The 19,172-nt window shown below is 47.3% G+C and overlaps 1 protein-coding gene across 1 annotated transcript in view; it reads left to right on the plus strand.

The window, feature by feature from the left end:
- The first annotated feature begins 2,887 nt into the window (after window positions 1-2,887).
- The window catches only part of AATF (apoptosis antagonizing transcription factor), a 47,689-nt gene continuing 31,404 nt past the window's right edge, over window positions 2,888-19,172 (plus strand). Inside the window, 4 exon segments of the mRNA XM_032707163.1 lie at window positions 2,888-2,985; window positions 4,510-4,698; window positions 5,339-5,800; window positions 6,453-6,590. Coding sequence (XP_032563054.1) covers window positions 2,901-2,985; window positions 4,510-4,698; window positions 5,339-5,800; window positions 6,453-6,590 — 874 coding nt within the window. The 5' untranslated portion in view covers window positions 2,888-2,900.

Raw genomic sequence — 19,172 nt, forward strand, 5'->3', positions numbered from 1 at the left:
GCAGCATGGTTTGAGGGCATGTGAACCAGAAATTAAAACCGAGCCTGAGAGTCTGATTTAATTACCCTGCTAAGTGAAAGGCAGAAGAGGGAGAATAAACAGCGGAGAAGGCGACTCTGCGGGTGAAACATTTTAACAATCCATGACTTTCATGGGCTGAGTTTTTCTGTTTGATGTGGCTTTGTGTTGACTGGATCTCCTCGTCGAGAGTTGTGAATTAACGGATCCCGTGGCTGTTGGGAGTGGAGCTGGGGGTAACCCGGGCACATCCTGGCACGTGGGGGTTCCCCCCCCACATCTGATCCCACCTCCTGCTTTCCGTGGATATAACTGAGGGATGCAGGACGGAAAAGGAGCAGGTCTATGAGCTCTGCCAGGACCCCTCGAGTTTGCAGCTGTACCCACGTGGATTTTAATGCATTGCTGGATCGGGGATTTATACGGAGCGATTGTCCCATTAGTCTCAGTGGGTGAAATCCTGATCTCGCCGGCTCGAGTGGCAAAAACGCTGCGACTTCCAGAGGCTCATTTTTTACTCCGAGGGACTAATGCGAACTCGCCGTGTATTTTTTATTAATTCTATTGGGTATGTTTTATTTAACCATCACTAAAAGCCTCTCTCCCTTCATTAACAGGGCCATTCATTATTTGTGAGGGTAGAGAACATCCCTTTTTTCACTCTGAGAGTGCAGAGGTTTGAAAATGCAATTATGCTGCAGGGGAGTCTTGGCACTAGTTCTTTGGCTGTGTGAGTGGTTAGTTACTCCTAAGTAAATGCACAGGTAAGCACTTGTTCCTGCTACTTAATTTTCCGTGGATTTATTTCTCCAGGCTCCTCCCTTTGTTTATGATGGCATCTGGAAACAAAGTACAGGCAAACTCAAAGGGAGAAAAAAAAAAAAAGAAAACCTAGAAGCAAAGCCAGGGAAGACACACTGTGCATATCTCCTGGTTTATAAGTTTCCTGGTTGACAAAACCACGTCTTAATAAATAAATAAATAAAACTCAGTGCTTAATTTCACGTTGCTGCAGTGACAGCAGCCCCACAGCCTGGATTATGCAGAGCATTAGAGCCATCCATCGTGCCGTGATAAAATAAATACAAACTACACAATGAAGCTGGATTTTATGCTGTTGAGCCTTTCAAGGTTGGTTTTGGTTTTGGTTTTGTTTTGCTATGAAGATGGGTGTTTTCAGTAAACATTGCTTTTATATAAATGGAGCTGTACATTGTCTTCACGGTGCCCAAAATCTCCGGGTTTCATAGGGAGGGTTCCAGGGGGGCTGAGAAGGGGGGAAGGTGTTTGGGTTTTTCCAGCCGTTTCCCTCTCCGTGCGTCCCAGGTTTCCCCGGAGCTGGTGGGAGCCCAGGCTGGAGGAGATGGGAATTACTGATATTCCTCTGCCCTCTGTAGGAGAAGCGCCCGCATGAGCCGAGCTGCGGGATGGGATCCAGCTGCATCCCAGCATCCCGCTCTGCCCGCACCTCTCCTCAGCTCAGACCACCTCTGGACTCATTTTTACAGCACTTAAAGGCAGATAAGGAGCAGGGAAGAGTCTCCTGTCGACCAGAAGGAGATGAGCATCAGCCTGCTCAGGTGGCTGCTGCTCCTTTGCAGGTGAAATCTCAGCACTGGTTGTGGGAAGCCCAAATCCTGGAGCTCAGGCTGAGTCCCTGAAGCTGCTCATTGTGGGGTCTGAAGTTCAGATCTACATCTGCAACTCGGATTTGAGATGCTGATTTGGGTCCCTGCTCCCTTGTAACAAAACACGTGCAGACCTCTACTGCCATTCCCCAATTTCGGGCAATTCCTTGTGTTTTGGGGCCGCCTTAGCCCAGAAAGTGGCCATGAGAGGCTGTCAGAGACAACTCCAGGAGAACTTGTCCTTGTTAACACTCCCCACAGGTCACTTCTGCATTGCTTGGCTGCTGCTCCTAGGCCAGAGTTTGTCCCCAGGAGCCAAAATTACTGGATTCACTGTGGTTTGTGTAACTCCGGTGTAAATCTGATGTAAGGATCCATCTGTGTGCAAGGACTGGGGCTGCCCAGAGAACCCAACTTTTGGCTCTGGCTGCTGCAGGAGGAACCCTGGCTTCAGCAGAGGTGAAAAATATTTACCACACAGGACAAGAAAACAACTAATGCAGCTTTTAGCTGGGGCTAAAAAATCACAGTGTTGACTTAAAGCAATAATAGTCACATTCGGTATTATTTAACAGGATTTTGCTATTATACCACCTTTATCCCAGTACTGTAAGACCTCAATTCTCCCCCTTTGATGTACACAAGTACCACTGGTCCCCCCTTTAATGATGGGGGGACCGAGGCAGCGGGCAGGGGGGCTCAGGGAGGCTCTGGAGGGGTATTTATCACTGTCACCCCTGGCCGTGCCCCCCGAGCACCCCAGCCCGGACCCTGCCAGGCAACAGAGGGGACACTTGCGAGGTCCCGGGACCCGCTGGGTCGGAATGGAACCCGGGGGGACCCCGCGATCCCTCCCGTCCGGCGGGCGATCGGACCCCCGATCTCTCCCAGCTGGGACCCTGCAGGACCCGCCATCGCTCCCCGCTGGGACCCGACGAGACCCCCCCGATGTCTCCCGGTTGGGACCCTGCGGGACCCCCCCGGTGTCTCCGAACCGGGACCCTGCGGGAACCCTCGACTGCTCCCGGTTGGGACCCCGCGGGACCCCTCGATGTCCCCAGTTGTGACCCCGAGGGACCCCCCGATGTCCCCAGTTGTGACCCCGAGGGACCCCCCGATGCCCCCGGCCGGTCCCCCCCGGTCCCGCGCTGTCCCCGGGCGGGCGGGCGATAGGACCCAGCGGGCTGCAGGCCCCGCCTCGCCCCGCCCCGCCCCCGCCCCGCCCCTCAGGCCCCGCCCCGCGCCCCCCCCAAGATGGCGGCGCCCTTGGCGGAGCAGCTGCGGGAGCTGCTCGACCCCCGGCCCGCCCTGCGCGACCCCGAGGACGACGCGGAGGAAGGTGCGGGAGGCCCGGGGGAGGGTCGGGCACCGTGGCCTGGGCCGGGCGGGCGGGGGGTGGCCGGCGGGGGCGGCCCGGGCGCTGCCGGCCCGGCCGCACGTGGCGCCGCGGCGGCGGCGGCGTGTGCGGGGCTGGGCCCGGGCCGTGCGCGGGGCCGGGGCCCCTCAGCCCCCCCGGGCACCCCGAGCTGCGGCCCCCGGCCCCGCGGCGGGGTTACCTCGGCAGCGGGGTTATTCCAGGGCTGGGGCAGCCGCAGCTTCTCTGGGCAAAACTTCCCACTGCGGTGGTGCCAAGACTGAGAATTCCGGGGGATCCCTCGAGTCCCGCGTTCTACCTCTGCCCCTCTTGCCCAGCCATTCCATCCTGCCGTTCTCTCGTAGCTGCAGTGACTCTTATTTAGGTGAGGTTTGGTCGGTTTGTTTACGAGCAGGAGATTTTTTTTTTTTGTCTCCCTCTGTGCGAGTCATTAACATTTCGAAACACGCGTTAAGAGCACTCAGCGATTTGGATGCTCGATTGCTCGGACAAAGCTAACCCTGTAATTTGGCGAACGGGGCGTCTTGCACATGAACGAGAACAGGGAGGGAGGACGGGGTGGTGTGTTCTCTGGGCTGGGCTGCTCTGCTCCGCGTCCTGGAGAGGATGGGCATGAAGGAGGGTAATAACCACAATTGTTTCCTCTGTTGAGCCTTTCTGAAATGTTTACGTATTTTTTTTAGTGGCTCGTGTATAGCAAGAGGCCAAAGCGCATCTGAATTGGCGTTTTCCTCTTTTAATGTGTGAGTTTGGAGTGAGTGAAGGCATTCCAGCTTTGCAGAGTCCTCCACTGTTCTCAGGATCCATGGAAGGGCTTGGATAGGCTTGGTTTGTCCAGTACTTCATGCTTGTTCTCTAAAATAAAGAGGAGCCAGGAAAGTGTGAATGTAGGTGATGTTCATTAAAAAAAAATAATTCAGTGGGATTATTTTGGTGTCTGTTAATAAACATCAATCTCTACATTGCAGGGGAGCCCAGTGGTACCAGACTTGTACATGGAGAAGTCCAGAGTTCTGAAAAAGGGTTGAAATTGGTCAGATAATGTAACATCTCCCTTCCTCCTGCAAGGGTTAAGCTGGCAGGTTATCACAGGTTATCACTGAGGAATCACAGGATGTTTTGTGAAAAATACCCCTGGAGCTGTCTTATCTCCTCTGCTGGATCTGAAGTGTTACTTTACTCGGTATTTCCTAGGCAGGACTGGTGCTGATCCTCACAAAACCTGGCTGTGAGGCTTGGTCTCTGCCTTTGATTCCCCAGGAATCTTTTCCCCCTTTGCTGGAAATTACTGTGCTGCCTTTCCTGCACCTCTCAAAGCCTAAAAACCAGCTTCTTGTCTGAGGCCATGTTCCCATCCAGCTCCCCAGTGCACTGTTGTTTGTAGAGCTTGAGAGGTTTCCTCTGGCTCATTCCTGCAGCTGGTTCTTGAAGACTGGAATTCAGTTCAGTTTAGTCACCCCTTTCCTCTTTTCTTTTTTTTCCCCACAGCTACTGTTGCTAAAGTGATTGACAAATTTGAGGATGAAACCTCAGATGACATTTTGCCTGTTGGTAACATAAGGAAAAGAGTTTCAGCCTCTCTCTTGGAAGCTGATAAAAGGTACAGTGGAAAAGCCACATCTCGCAAAGCTTTGCAAGAAGAGCTCTGGGGAGATGCTCTGTCTGAAGAAGGATCTGGTAAGAAATCTCATTTTTTTCTTTTTACTAAACTATTCCAAGTGTGATGTTGGCATGGAACTGAGCCAGTGCATCTGAACTGAGATGACAAACATTAGGGCCCTGTTACAGGGCAAGAAACAGGTACAATTAAGTTGGACACATTGAAGTGCCTTCCTGGAATTCAGGCTCTATTTTTTGGCCTGAAGGAAAGGAAAACTCCAAAGAGAAGGTCAGTTCCACAGGTTGAGGAATCAGAGATAAGGCGAGGTTCAGTGCACTGACTGAACATTGCATGTGGGGGAAAAGAAACAGCTCCCATTTTTAAGCCAATAGATACAAGTTTATACAGATTCTCATTTTAAAAAGGCGTATTTAAAAATGCACATAAAAATTCTGACCACCTTGTTTCCTTGTGATGGCCTGGTGTGATGGGAAGGCTCAGTCATGGATCTGCTGATTGTTGGCTGCAGAAAATGTGGGCAGGGATCTTTCTGTGATTCTGAACTTGTGTTTCCATTTTTTAGCCCAAACAAAGGGTAACATCATCCACAGGTAAAACTGGGCTCAAACAGCCCAAACCTGAGCTGTTGCTGATGAACCCTGCAAAGTGGCACGTTTTTCTGACAAGAAAATAACTTTTCTCTCTTTTAATTATTAGTTGAAGAGGCACTAGATGACTGGTACAGTGACAGTGAAGGTTCAGAAGAGGATGACAGTGCAGGCACTAAAGCAAAGGAGAAGCCCAGCAGTGACCAGGAGGATGACTTGGAGGATGACTTGGAGGATGGTGAAGAGACAGATCCATCTATCAAGGACAAGGCACCAAAGTTCAGCTTCCAGAATATCACAGACTTTGAGAAATTTGCAGAGGGGATGGACGATGCAGGAAGCAGTGAAGGGGAAGATGAAGGTGAAAATGAAGATGAAAATGAAGATGATGATGATGCCAACATGGAAGAAGGAAGTGAGGAGGAGGAGGAGGAGGAGGAATATGGGAGTGAAAACCACGACGATGCAAAGGAAACCAAAGACAGCGAAGACGATGGGGGGGTGATGACCTTCTCCAAAGGCCAAGAGTCTGAAGAAGTAGAGAAGGGCAAAGCTGTGAGGAACCAGCTAGGTTTGTGCATGTTTACTCTGTGTTTTGACGAGGCTGTCACCTTGCTGACACTGTAGCTGTGTTAGGAGCCACCTCGGCATGTTAACATGCTGTTAGCACACTGTGTGTGCGTGCTACACCAGCCCCAGACACTTCCAAACGTTCTGCCAAGGCTGCTGTGCAAGCTGGTGTCACTGCTGCTGCAAAGGCTCGTGTTGTGAAGTGTGTTTATCCACCAATTTATTCACTTAATTGAACCAGTGCTGAATATACTCGTGGTACCAGTGTGGGGGACGGGGACTTCCTGCGCTGCTCATCCTGTGCAGTGCTGCTGATATCACTTTGTTTCTATTCAAAATGCAGCACTGAATGGAATCTCTTCCTGTCTGCCCCGTTAAACTGTCAAACCTCCATGTGCAAACTGTCCTTTCAAACAGTAAAGCAGAGGGGTGATTTATTTTTGTGGCTCCCAGTTGCAGCTGGGATCGTAGGATTGGGCTTTGCCCAGAGACACCTCGTGGTACCAGTTTTGTGCTGGGTCAGTGCATGCAGAGATTTGCCCTAACCAGGACTAATGCAGCCCAAAGGGGAGGGGCTGTGCTGTGAAGTCCTTCACAAGGCACAAGTGTTTTGAGTTGCTGAATAATTGCTTTATTTCCTCTTTGTCCTGAAGCACTGTGGGATCTGCTAATGGAGGGGAGAATCAAGATGCAGAAGGCACTGGTGACAGCCAACAGGCTCCCCCAGCCAGACACCTACCCAAGGTTCAAAGAAGAGGGTGGACAGCAGTTTGACAACGCTGTGGAGAGCTGTAAGAATCCTTTAACCTTCCTCCTTTGGTTAGACTCTGCTGCAGCCAGTGTTTTGCTGTGTGGGGAAGCACTAATGGGAAAGTGAGGGCTTTGAGTTGGACATGGCTGTAGTATTGGCTGTTGGTTTTCATTGCCTTAATCACTGATGAGGTGCTGTGCAAACAAAACCCCAAACCTCTTTCCCATCCCAGACAAAGAAATTGTCTCCCATCACCCATGTCTGTGTGTGCCTGGTTGGTCCCTGCTGGTGGCCTGTCATTGCTTGCACCGTGTTGGTGAACCTCAGCTCAGGTCCTGCTGCTGTTTCTGGTTTCTATTTCTAGTGGGGATTGAAGTTTGTTTATCAAATTTAACTTCCATGCTGTATCTTAGAAATAATTGCTTTCACTACTACAGTTCAGAGCACAGTTGGGATGGTTTGTCCAGAGACACTTTGTCCCAACTTTGTGCTGAGTCAGTGAATGCAAAGATTTGCCCTAACCAGGAGTATTTCAGCCCAAAGGAGAGGGGCTGTGCAGTTAAATCAGCAGCAAATGTCTTGCCAGCTTGGAGCTACTTCATCTCTTTATTTCTGGGGATCACTATTAATGATATCAATCTCATGAGATTTGTAGTAGGTTCTGCAGTATGAAATAATAATGAAATAATAGTGTACAGGCTCCAGTTGATAAGTGCAAAGCACTTGCTTCAGTGTGTTGTGGGTCTGTGTAAGTTTTAGAATTGGACACTTTTTTTTACTGGCCTTAAAGTAAATGCATGGGGAAATTAATGCACTTCACAGGATGTTCTTTCAGTGATTTTGAATAACAGAGATAAGCTCAGTGGCCTTTTAAAGCTTTCCATTTTGGTTATCCCTTTCACTTTTATTTCTGCTTTCCCACTCTTGAGGAGTTTCAGCTCCTTAGGTGAACACCCTGTGGAGGATCCCAAGAAGCCCTTTCTGTGAACCCACTTGGTAGGAAACAGTGTAGTGGTGTCCAAAGCCTCTCGTGCTGCACATCAGGGGTGTCAGACATCACCTGAACCCTCAGGTTTGCTCTGGTTCTCCACCCCTTCAGCCACACCTTGTAGTGATTGAGAAATTTTGGCCTGAGCTGGCACAAATCATCTCAAAACTGGATGAGGAGCTTTGGTCATCATTGCCCATGACCCTGAGTGTTGCCCCTGCAGCAGGTTTTGGCTGTGATCTCCTGGCTTACACCTGATCAGAACATGGCAGGTAATCAGCTTATCTGGAGTTACAGCAGGGGAGGCACTTTCTATTTTAAAGTTGGCTCTGCTGCTTTGACTGAAGTGATTAAGGACAAAAAGGCAAACTCCCAACAATGCTGTGCTGACCTTTCAGTGAAACACACGTTATTAATGCTCTTAATGAGATGCATTACAAACTGCACCAGCTCCATGTTTCATTACAGGTCTAAAATGCAATATCATTAAAGACCTTTAACAGAAACAATGGTTGACATTTTGATATTTCCCATAAGCAAAATACATCCAGGAACATGGAGTACAATGTCCAGAGTGCAGCAGAGGCTAATCCTTCAGTTGTCCAGAACTCTGAGGGAAAATCCACTGTTAGTAACTGCTCAGTGATTCCTTCTTGTCGTAATCTGGGCAGGAAAGTTGCAGGAGTTCACTCTGATATTCCTCAAAGCTCAGGTTTGTGTTCTGTATTTCATCTGTGAAAACAATAATAAAATAAAGCTGCAGTGACCTGGGCAAAGCTAGCACAGGAAGTGCTCTGACAGATAGGAGGTAATGAATTTAGGAACATTCTACTTCTACTACTCTTGTTTAGTGTTTTCCCTAATGGACCAAAATTATGTTCCGTTTTTAGTGCTATTTTTTAAAATGAAATCTGTAATTATCCAATAAAGCAGGCTACAATAAATAGTCATTTTGATGAGCTACACTGTTGTATACAGCTTTCACTGCCTGCAAAGATGCTTTTTCCAGAAGTTACAAAGTGCATGAAATGAGGAGTAAATTTATATATGAAGACTGTAGGGAGGTAGTTGGTGTTCTGTGGCACAGACCCTTTTCTCTCTCACTTTGCTGTGCTGGGCCCTGTGAGAGGGTTTGTGTCTGATCACAGCTCAGCTTTACCCCCTGAGCTGGGTCACGTCTTCACTCACAGAGCTGCTGTGACCTGGCAGTTCAGGAGGTCAAACTAAGTCCTTTCTGAAAAGACACACCATAATATATTTAAAGTTCTTTCATGAATTGATGCACCTTGATTTATGAGGGGGGAAAAAAATCTCACTATAAATCAGCTTCCAGTAAAAGTCTTAATTTTTAGCTGATCAAGTGCTTTAGTGGCTTCTATAAAAATAAGCTGTTTTTATTCAGTTCTGACCAGTGATTTGTGGGCTGGGTAAACATTTCTGGACTCCTGAGTTCTCATCCCAGTTGGTTACCAGCTTATGGGTAGGATCCCGTTCCCCAGAGAGGAAAAAATGGAAGAATTGTGCATGGAAAAAGTTTAAAGATGAGGTGAAGGCAGGCCTTTGTAAATCCTGAGTGTTCAGGTGGTTCACTGTACGTGATGTGCTTCAGCCTTGGAAGGATTTGGGATAATCAGGACACTGATACTGCCTTGGACTGGATGATGCTCTCCTTTCAGGGAAACCCCAGCACTTCTTTCCAAATCCACGAAATAAATTTGGCATGCTTTCATCACCTTCACTGAGCAGGAGGAAATGATGTGGTGCTCGTGTTGCACAAATGAGTTGGTGCCAGAATTCCAGACCGTGGGTGAACACGGATGCTGAAGGCGGGAGGCTCCCGGCGCTCTCTGAGCTCCTGGACAAGTCCCTCACATCCCCTTGTGAGCTGCCCCAGAATGCTTTCAGTAACTTATCCTAAATCCTTCCTTTTCTCACGAAGTTTCTGCTCTGTGCTCACAGGAAGGATGAATTTTTTTGAATTGGAAAATGGTCCTTCCTATATTTGCCTCTTTGGTGTCTCCCACTTAGGCCAACCCTGTTGAGGTGGTGGAATTCCCCAAGGCCTTGAGTATAATTGTGTTAAAGAGTAGACAGCAGTGCTCCCTCCATGTGCAGGTTTAAAGCCAAGTCTGAGTGAAAATGGCAAGGTCAGGCTCATTTTCCAGGTTTTGAGATTGGAGGTTACAAAACCTCAAGTGTTTAATTTATTATTTTTGTAATCTTTTATGATTTTTTTTTTTTTTTTTTAATGTTGCAACGTGCTTTGGACAGTCTTAGATTCCTGAGATCTCAGGTTCTGGTAGATGATTTACTGCAAAATTGCTTATAAATTGAAGTAGAAAATGTTTTGCAGACCTGGCAGCTTTCAGGCTTCACACCCATTTGTCACCCAGCATTTCCCTTTGTGTATAGAACAAGAATTAATTAGGCTGCACTGCAGGAAAAGTTTATGGCCATAATTTATATAGGATGAATTTCTGTTTAAAGAGACAGCATTGCTTTGTTTGCACTGTCTTGCTTTTTATTTCCTTTTTTTTTTTTTTTTTTAATCTTTAATTATATTCCAGATTTTTTCCTGTCACCCTTTTTACATACAAATTGGAGGCCGAACTGTGGTCATGGAGCTCGTGTTTATTCCTGTTTGGAAAAAGTCTGGGTGGTTTTTAGTGCTGAAATCAGAGTGGCTGAGCTCTGAATGCAGCACAAATGTCCAGGGTTTCCTGCCCTGCACACACGAGCTCCCCCAGCTCGGCATTCCAAGGTGCTCCTGCCTGGAGTGGGCTGTTTCTCCAAGATATATTTGTATTCTCCTGCACTGTGTCTTCCAGTCTAGTCCAGGGCTTGAGATGTTGCCTCTGTTTGGGGTCTTGCACGTTCAATTAATGTTTTTCATAATCAATGCAAGTCAGAATTTGCAATCTGCTCCTGATTTGCACATTAAAGAGACCCATTAATTAAAAATTCCAATCCCTGGCATGTTCCCTTAGGATCCTTGCATTATTTACATAGAAAAGGAGTGCAAGGTGCAAGTTTCTGGGCTGTGTCTCTGCACAGATTGCTTGCCTGCCATTCATATTTCACTGTATGTTTGCAAGGGGCAGGAAGGTTAGGAGTGGATCTCAGGAGAATGTCACCAAAAATCACCTCAAGGGCAAGGAAGAGCCAAAGAAGAGGTGGAAGTGAAGCAACATCCCCTGTCAGGAATTAAACAGTTCCAGGGTTTGGGGCTTGTTATGTTAAATCTTGATAAAGTGACAAAACACCACAAATGATTGAGGGGCAAGGAGGCAACAAGAGCTTTAAAAATTAAATCTCTCCATCCACAAAAGCCCTGGGTTTCCCAGTACGGGCACGTAGCTCTGTTCTTGCCATTTTAATTGCTTTTTTCTTTATAATTCTGGGTTAAAAATAATAAACTGGGAATGTTTCAGTGACTAATAACTTTATGCTCCACAAAAAGAGCTGTGAATTCCAGCTTTTAAGTAGTATATTGTGCTATTTTCACTTTTTAGTTGGTGAGATGAGTTAAAAATGTACAGGAACTCAGGTGAGGATTTTGCAGGAGGCAGGAAACTGATGGAAATTGCAGGACTTTGAAGGGACAAGTAGTTGAGTATGTTTTTGTAAGTATATGTTTTCACTTCCTAAGAATTCAGGAGGTCCCTGAAATGTAAACTGCTCGCTGAATTTTTTGCTTGTTTTTTTTTTTTTTGGCTTTGACTCCATCTGTCAGTGGATTAAGAGAAAATACCAGAATCCTGTATTTCTATTCCTCAGCATAAACTCAAGATAATTTCAAGAGAAATGGAGAAAACAGTGGTTTTGGTAAAAGGTAGATATGCAGGGTCTGTCAGGATGGATTTGCTCACTGAAGGAACAAAAGGGGGGACAACAAATATTAACTGTTATTTACTGTTTTTAGAGCTGTGGTGAAGTTACACAAAGGTTTGTGATCAGTGAGAAAATAAACCTGAATAAAGTGAATCAGATTAAAAAAAAAAAAATCAAATGCAGTGCTCCACGTGCTTGCAAGGCCATTATCCCCAAACCTGCTTGGATTATTAATGGATTAATGGAGCAGCAGCAGGGAGCTCTGCCTGGCAGCAGCCTCAACTTGCAGCACAGTGCCTTGGCTGCTGCTAACAGACCCAAAATTTGTACAGCTGCTTCAATTCTGCTGAAGTTTGTGCATCTTTTCTCAAAGTGGTTCCCAGTCCTGCCTTTCCTTCTCCATCCTGAGTTTGGACCAGCGGGACGTCAGAGCGTGGGCACCTCTTAGCCCTTCACCCTGCTTGAGGTGGGGTGTGGTGAAGGAAGCACAAAAGAAAGGTGGGGAAAGGTGAAACAAGGGGAAGGAGTGTGTGGAACTGCACGTGAAGTTTGCAGGAACTCACTGTTCAGAATTTACTGCAGCCGGTTCGTTCAGCTCAGAGTCAGTTGCTGGATAACTTGTGGTGTCCAAGGCCAGGTTGGATTGGGCTTGGAGCAACCTGGGATAGTGGGAGGAGTCCCTGCCCATGGCAGGGGGTGGAACAAGCTTTAAGATCCCTTCTAACCCAGGCCATTCTGTGATAAGTTATTCCCTTAAGATGTTACGTGTCTCAGGTGCAGCCAACAGTTGCTATTCCGTGAAGTTTGATTGGAAAGAAGAGCTGAAAGGAGAGCTTGGAAAACTCTGCAGGGTTTGGCAGGGGCTGCTCAAGGCCGGGTGTTTGTGGCCTTCTGGGAAATGAAGGAGTTGTGGAATTTTTGTTCCTAAAGCTTTGAGTGACCCAGAAATGGCTGTTTCTGGGGTGGAAATAGGTGCCTTTGCAGGCAGTGTGCTGGGAAAGGGCCGTGCTCCCACCTGGAGCTCCCTGGACCTTTGTAACAATTCCCTGTGTTGGGCCCTGGGTACAGCAGGTTGGTTTAACTGCTCCCGTGACAAATACCTGTGGCTTGTGACTGAACAGCACATTTGTGGACAAGGCCTCTTAGGGCTGTGATTAAGAATCCCACTTACATTCATTGCCAGCAGGAGACCTCCAAGGATGCCATGTGTTCTCTGGTTTTACATTCTTGCATATTAAACCTTTCTGTATGAGTGCTTCGCACTTAATATCTTCATTTTCTTCTGGGCTGGTTCTGCAATATTTAGTAGACATTCAAGGCAGAGGGATAGATTGTCTTTAGTGTCTGTTCATTGTATGTTCTCAGTGTTTAACAGAGGATTTTTGTTGGGTTCTGTTAATCCCAGTCTTAAAAAAAATATATTTACGTTCTGTGCAATGTCCAGGTAAGTCATGTTGAAGAAGCTGATTAAGTACAGACTGACATTTAATCAAATCAAGTCCACTTTAGGTACCAGAGACCCTGTTCCACTTCCTGTGAGAGAAGATGTGCCTGGCAAGGTGTCACCCCCTCTCCTCTGCCTCACTCCTCACCTGTACCTGGCTGTTGTTGGACACACCTGGTTAGAGAAAAGCTGCCTGATGAAATGTTCTTTATTGACACAGGCTTGGAATTTTTCAGAGAAGTCTGCAGGAATCAGCTGTCAATAATTCACCCATTATTTTCTTAGCATCTCTATTCCTGGATTTCTTTTAAAACTATAAAATATATCCATACCTGCATCTGGAGATGTTAATGCACTAATACAGAGCAGGGTGGGTGTCACAGGGGAGGGGGGAGGAACTGAGGCACAGGCAGATTACACAGTTTCCAGAGGCATAGAGCAGTTACAGGATTAATTGGTGCTAGGCAAGATCATGGACTTAAATATATTCTTGCTTTGAAGATTTTACTGGGAGCCTGCACGAATGTGTGACAGCAGAACTGGGTTTCAAGCCTGAGTGTAAATTATTGTGATCAGATCTAGCCCACTTAAAACTGGTAGTTCATTTTAATTGAATTGTATTAGTCTGGACACTTTATGAATACAGAAAACACTGGGCTTGTCAATTCATGCAGGGCTGAATGTGATTTAAATGGAAGTGGATGCAGGTGTCCCCAAATTTCACCTTTCCTCTCTGATCTAATGAAGAATCTATTCAGCTCTTTTTGGGACTTTGCCAAAGCCTGTTGACATTAATGCTCTCTACTAAAATAAATGAATGAATCAGACCCTTTTTCTCTGAATTTCATTGCAATGATTCTGTGCTGTGGAGAGCTTTGGGCAAGGACTGGGGTCAGTGAGGATGAGCAGCTCCTGGGCCACTCTGTGCAGGTGCCAGCGAGTGAGAGGGGAGAGACATGAAGTGAGAGGCTTTAGAGAAGGCACAGGACTCCAGTTTGGAGCTCTGTTGTTGTGGGAATGTTTGGTCAGGTCATGGGGTCCGTGATGTTTTTGTGCTTGTGCAGAATTTGGGCTGTGAGAGGTACCAGGAAAGTGTTTTGTGGTTTGTCGTTCCCATCTGTGAATTGTTCAGAAATTCTAGGTGGGAGGTGGTGCAGAAATGCAAGATATTTGTTTAACATACAGTTTTGGGCTGTTTTTCAGAAAAAAACCCTCTTGCCCTTCCTCACGGAGTGCCAAGGCTTTTAGCTTGTGGTATTTAGTATTTTTGAGCAGAATTGTCTCCTCTTGTATAGGTGTGGTAAAATAAGTGCTCCCATTTGATAGGTGATCTCCATAGCCGTGTGTGTTGGACACTGAGGTTGTTTAAGGTTAATTGGAAAACTGCCTTAAATTCTAGAGCAAGAAATGGTGGGACAGTCCCTGGTGGGTGACCTGATACACCTGAACTCCAGACACTGGGATTACACCACACTTAATCAGACAGGTTTGCCCACTCTTGAGCTTCTCAGGATTAATAGCTAATTAAATTGAATTTAGCTAAATATTTGTGCATGTTAGTCTGTATGCAGCACAAACAAGATGCAGGGAAACAAAGGCTTTAAAAGTGTCCAGACAAGCATGTGCAAATGTCAGCTAACTCGGATTAATTGGCAATTGGTTACCTTGAGATGGAAACTCGGTGCTTGTCATGATAAATATAATTAATGGCCTGGTATTATATGGGGAGGTCAGTCTAGATGGGCTAATGTTCCCTTCTGGCCTTAATACCCAGATAACTATGAGATTTCACCTTTCCTCTTCCTTTCTCCTCCCTGCCCATGTACTTGGGGATTCCAGCCTGGCAGAGGCAGGAATGTGTGCTGTCAGCCCCCTTGCATTTACAGTAATGTAAAACATCAGTTTTTATAAATCTCATTTTACCAGCCCCGTCCCCTCCCTGCTTTGGGCTGATATCAAAAGATGATGGTTGAGGGGAATCAGTAGAGCATGAACTTCATGGAAGTGTTTCTCTTTCTCTCCCTTCTCAGCTCTCCCCCTCCCCCAGCCCTCTCTAATAAAACCCCTGAATACCCAGCCTTTATTCTGTTGTTGCATCTAGTTATTTTCTTTACTTTTAGCAAACTCATCTGTGTCTGATCCTGTTGTCCTTCCTGTCAGATGCAGCAATATTGGAGTGAAAGGGCTAAATTGAGGCCGTTCTGTAACTCTTTGGGAGTCAGCTGAACTGCTGGTGTGAAAGGGGGGTGCAGCACTGGCTCCTTTGTGCCCAAGGAATACAATTTTCCCTCTTGCAAAGGCTTTTGCATCATTTGCATTCCAATGGAACCAGCAAATTGGGCCTTGGTGTGGAGCAGACCTTTGCAATCAGCAGCAAAGTCTGCCTTTTTGCTACTATGGTTTGATAAAATTCCACAAACTCAGTGTTTTGGGAAGCGTGGCGGGAGCATCCCTCCCATATTTCCCCAAATTTGGACAGATTTACAGGTGCTTTGTGCTAGGGTTGAGCTGAAGTCTGTGAGAAATGTGTATGTAACTGCAGCACCTCTAAAAAATCACCTCCTATCATTTAGTCTGGGCTGACTCTTGTAGCTTCTGTGTGAGGCTTGTCAGCAGCCTTTGATTGCTGTGCTCCCTTGGCTTTGGGGGCCCCAGGACATGCAGGGGTGCAAAGCTGAAGCTGGGGGAGTCCTGCCTGCCCCACTGTCCCTCCTGCTGTTCCTTACACAGTGGGAATTCCAGCCAAGCTGTTGTCCAGAGCCCCGTGTTTAAGATGCGATACCTGGAGGAATTCCCCCGCCTTTTCTGGGCTGGGAATGTCGTCCTGCTGCTGGGAATATAGAGCAAGCTCCAAAAGTAATACTGACAGACTTCAGAATTATGATACACTGGAGCTCGGGCGTAATTCTTTGTTGAAGAAGTTAGAGGCCTAAAATGTTAAGGCTTATTGTTATTCCGAGTTGATAATCTCTGCCTTGCTTTAATAATTTTTCCTCATGCCTGGATAGCCTGCGAGTTGCACAATAATCACTCACACAGCTTTGTAATCAATGCCCAAAGTAATAGGATTCCGCTGGCCAACGGCAATTAATAAATTTGTGTCTTTTTTAAAACACTAGCAAGTCGGGCCTGAAATACGACTGACTGGCTTTCCTCATTTGCATATTTATTGCAGTGGAAAAATTCTTGCCGAATGATTGATGTTGAGCCTGCCTCTTGAATTCCAAACAGCACATTATTATGAAATGAAAAATGCCGGCCATACAGTTGATTAAAGTTGAAGACAGTGGAATCGGTGTTTTTTAAGATTGTGGGAGAATTAAAGGCATATTTTAATAGATGTTGACAAGAAGTGAACTAACAAAAGCAAAGCAAAGGATTTGCTTGAAAAGATTTAATCAAACGTGTTTCGTGGGGGATTAATTGCTGGGGATGACTAGTGCAAGTGGCTGGCTGGTGGATTTGAATGAGCAGTATTGTTCCGAGGCCAGCGGATCGAGGGCCATTTTGACCTGGAGTTTAACTCCTGTCCCGCAGCCCTTTGAAAGGAGTGAAAATTCCCCCTCTTCATCTGAATGCTGGCATAAACACCCGTACCTGATAAAGATTCTCCTCGTTATGTGCAGCTATTAAAATAAAAGAGGTTGGATTCCTCTCCTCCTTCCCATTTGCATAATGTGTGGCAGGGACATGGAGACTCTCCGTGAGGACTCTCTGTGGGAACACAGGGACTCTGTGCTGGCAGGGGGAACGCTCCCAGTATTTGGCAGCTCGGATTTTGCTCTGCATCCCGTCGTTCCAACACCAGCTTTTGTGTGTGAGCACTTCCACAGCCTGTGGAGGTACATGGAAAATGAAAAGCCAGCACGGCGATGGCATTCCTGTGATGCCAGATCCTCAGATTTAATTGAGGGGAAAAAGTAGTTAATTCCCGGTGTTGGCGTGGGCTCTGAAGTCGAGCTGAGGGCTGGGCAGGCGCTGGTTCCTGCTGGCACATCCTGGAAGGGTGTTCTGTGTGTGTTTGGATATGGTGTGTGCACAGCAGAACCCAGGCTGGGGGAAGCACTGCCACAGCAGTGCCCTGCAAGGTGCCACATGGAGCAAAAATCCTGGGAGGTTTGCCCCAGTTTTAGGATCTCCTTCCTTACCCATTGCACTCAGAATCTCCTGGATTGATGCACCAGGGTCAGATGGGAAGGAGGTGCCTGGTGGAGCAGTTTTGGGAATCCCAGGGCTTGGCTCTGTGAACCCATCATGCTCCAGATCTGCTGGGTGGGTGGACTGGGGTTAGACAGGGAGGAATGTGCCCAGTGGAGAAGTTTTGGGAATCCCAGGGCTTGGCTCTGTGAATACCTTGGAAAGCCTTGAGGCTCCAGCTTTTTTCCATGGGCTCAAAGCTCCCTGCTGCTCCTCACCAGCTGCTGCTCTCCACAGCTGCTAGGGAAGATGGAATGAGACCCCATTTTTAGAGGTCATGGAAAAGAGCACAGATCTTTTCTTGTGCAGGAAGCTGTGGGAATGCTGGAGTAGGAGCATGGATGAGCACTGAAGCCATCCTACATGGCACCGTGTGGGCTTCCACAGCAACTCTGTGTGTGGAGAGGATGGATGAGGGGGGAGAGCCTGGGGGGTCAGTTCCCTGCCACCAGGAACCCTCCCCAGTCCAAGGGGGTGCCACCAGCACAGCCAGTTTGTCCATAACCACTGGCATTGACAAAATTGATTTTTTGTGGTTTGAGAGCAGCAGGACAGATTTCATCTCTGGTGGGTCTCCTGACACTTTGATACATGGCAGTGCTATCCCTGAGTGGAGCTAAATACTCCAGGGCTGCTTCCTGGCTGGGTGGAGGGATGTATAAAATGAGAATGTGTGAGGGAGTATTAACAGAAAGGCACACTTTGATTTACTGGTGCTGGCTCCCAGCTTTCCTGGTGGATTGATATGCTGCCTGCTGGATCTGGAAGAACTTTTTCACTCCTGTACACAAAATGAAGGGGCTCCTGTGGACTCTCAAAAGTGACTCTTACAAGTTAGTGTCTTCCCACAGACACTCTGAGTCCATTTCAGCTGGAAGTTTTATTCAAACCACGTTTGTTGTGTTCTTGGGGCAGCTGCAGATGGATCCCACTCAGCATCCTTTTCTCTTTCCCAAAGGGCAGCTTTAGGAAAGGTTTGATGGAAGGAGGGGTTGTGTGTTGTCCTGGGGTTCATTTGCCTCCCCCCCCACAGAATTTGAGTTGTCTGGGGGGATTTTAGATGCCATAAAGGGATCAACTTCCTTAGTTTTTAAGGCAGTGCTGAGTCACCTGCCCTCAGAAACAACAGGTTGGATGTACAGAAGTAACTCCTGGAAAAGGAGATAGTTTTGAGATCTTGCTCACTGATGATTTATAAGGTGGAATATTTACCCCAGCACGTGGAGAGCAGATTATAAGGGATGCAGCAAAGCTGCCAGCACAGAGTGGGAGAGAAGGGGTGGGAGAGGCACCAACTGGGGTGAACTGTGCCAGCAAAGTTGGGTTGGGAGGGTTTCACATTCCACAGTTTCCAGCTGCTTTCACAGTGCTGTGTCTGCAGTCACTGACACTGTCCTGGGCACTGTGCTGGGAAGAGCAGCTGGGAATAAGCTGTTGGCATCAGGGTCAGGGGGAGTAGGGGCAGGGCAGTTGTAGAGTTAACAGCATTGTTTCATCCTTGGCCAGTTTGTGTCATTACCTTCTTGGTCCTGGAAGCTTTATAAACAAAACCATCAGGGGCTGCCCGGGACCTAACACAGGTCATGGCAGTGGGAGATCCCTGCTCCATCTCAGTGCCTGTCCCTGAGAGGTGTCACTGGCTTTGTTCTGTGAAGGGAGCAGGAGGGACAGACCTGATGGTTCTCACATGTGAAAGCTGTGAGTTGGTTGCCTCAATGTACTGGGGCGTTTGAAAGCTCAGTGTTTGTGGCTGTTTTCTGTTTAATTCTGTATTTCAGACAAGGAACAGCATTACAAAAAACATGCTGGGGGGGCAGGTAGGGAGAGCAGGAGGGTCAGTGTCCAACTGCCTTTCCAAATGGCACAGTTTGCACCCCTGAAACAGTTCTGTTTTGTGCTGCCTTTATTCACAAATGGGTACAAACTCTTCCCCAGAGCAGGGGTGTAAAGGCAGACAAGGGCATGAGAGGGAAGAGAAGATGAAGAGCAGACTGGGAAGAAAACAGTCCCTTCTGGAATTAAACATGAAATGGATAGGGCAGGGCTGGATGGGAAGGGAACAGGGTGACACTTGGCTTCTGAAGTTGAGTTTACAGCACACTTAAGCAGCCAACAGGAACAATGAGAATGCCATGCAGTAATGCTATTAAATACACAAGGAC

The sequence above is a fragment of the Chiroxiphia lanceolata genome, chromosome 20 (assembly GCF_009829145.1).
Source record: "Chiroxiphia lanceolata isolate bChiLan1 chromosome 20, bChiLan1.pri, whole genome shotgun sequence".
Lineage (NCBI taxonomy): Eukaryota > Metazoa > Chordata > Aves > Passeriformes > Pipridae > Chiroxiphia > Chiroxiphia lanceolata.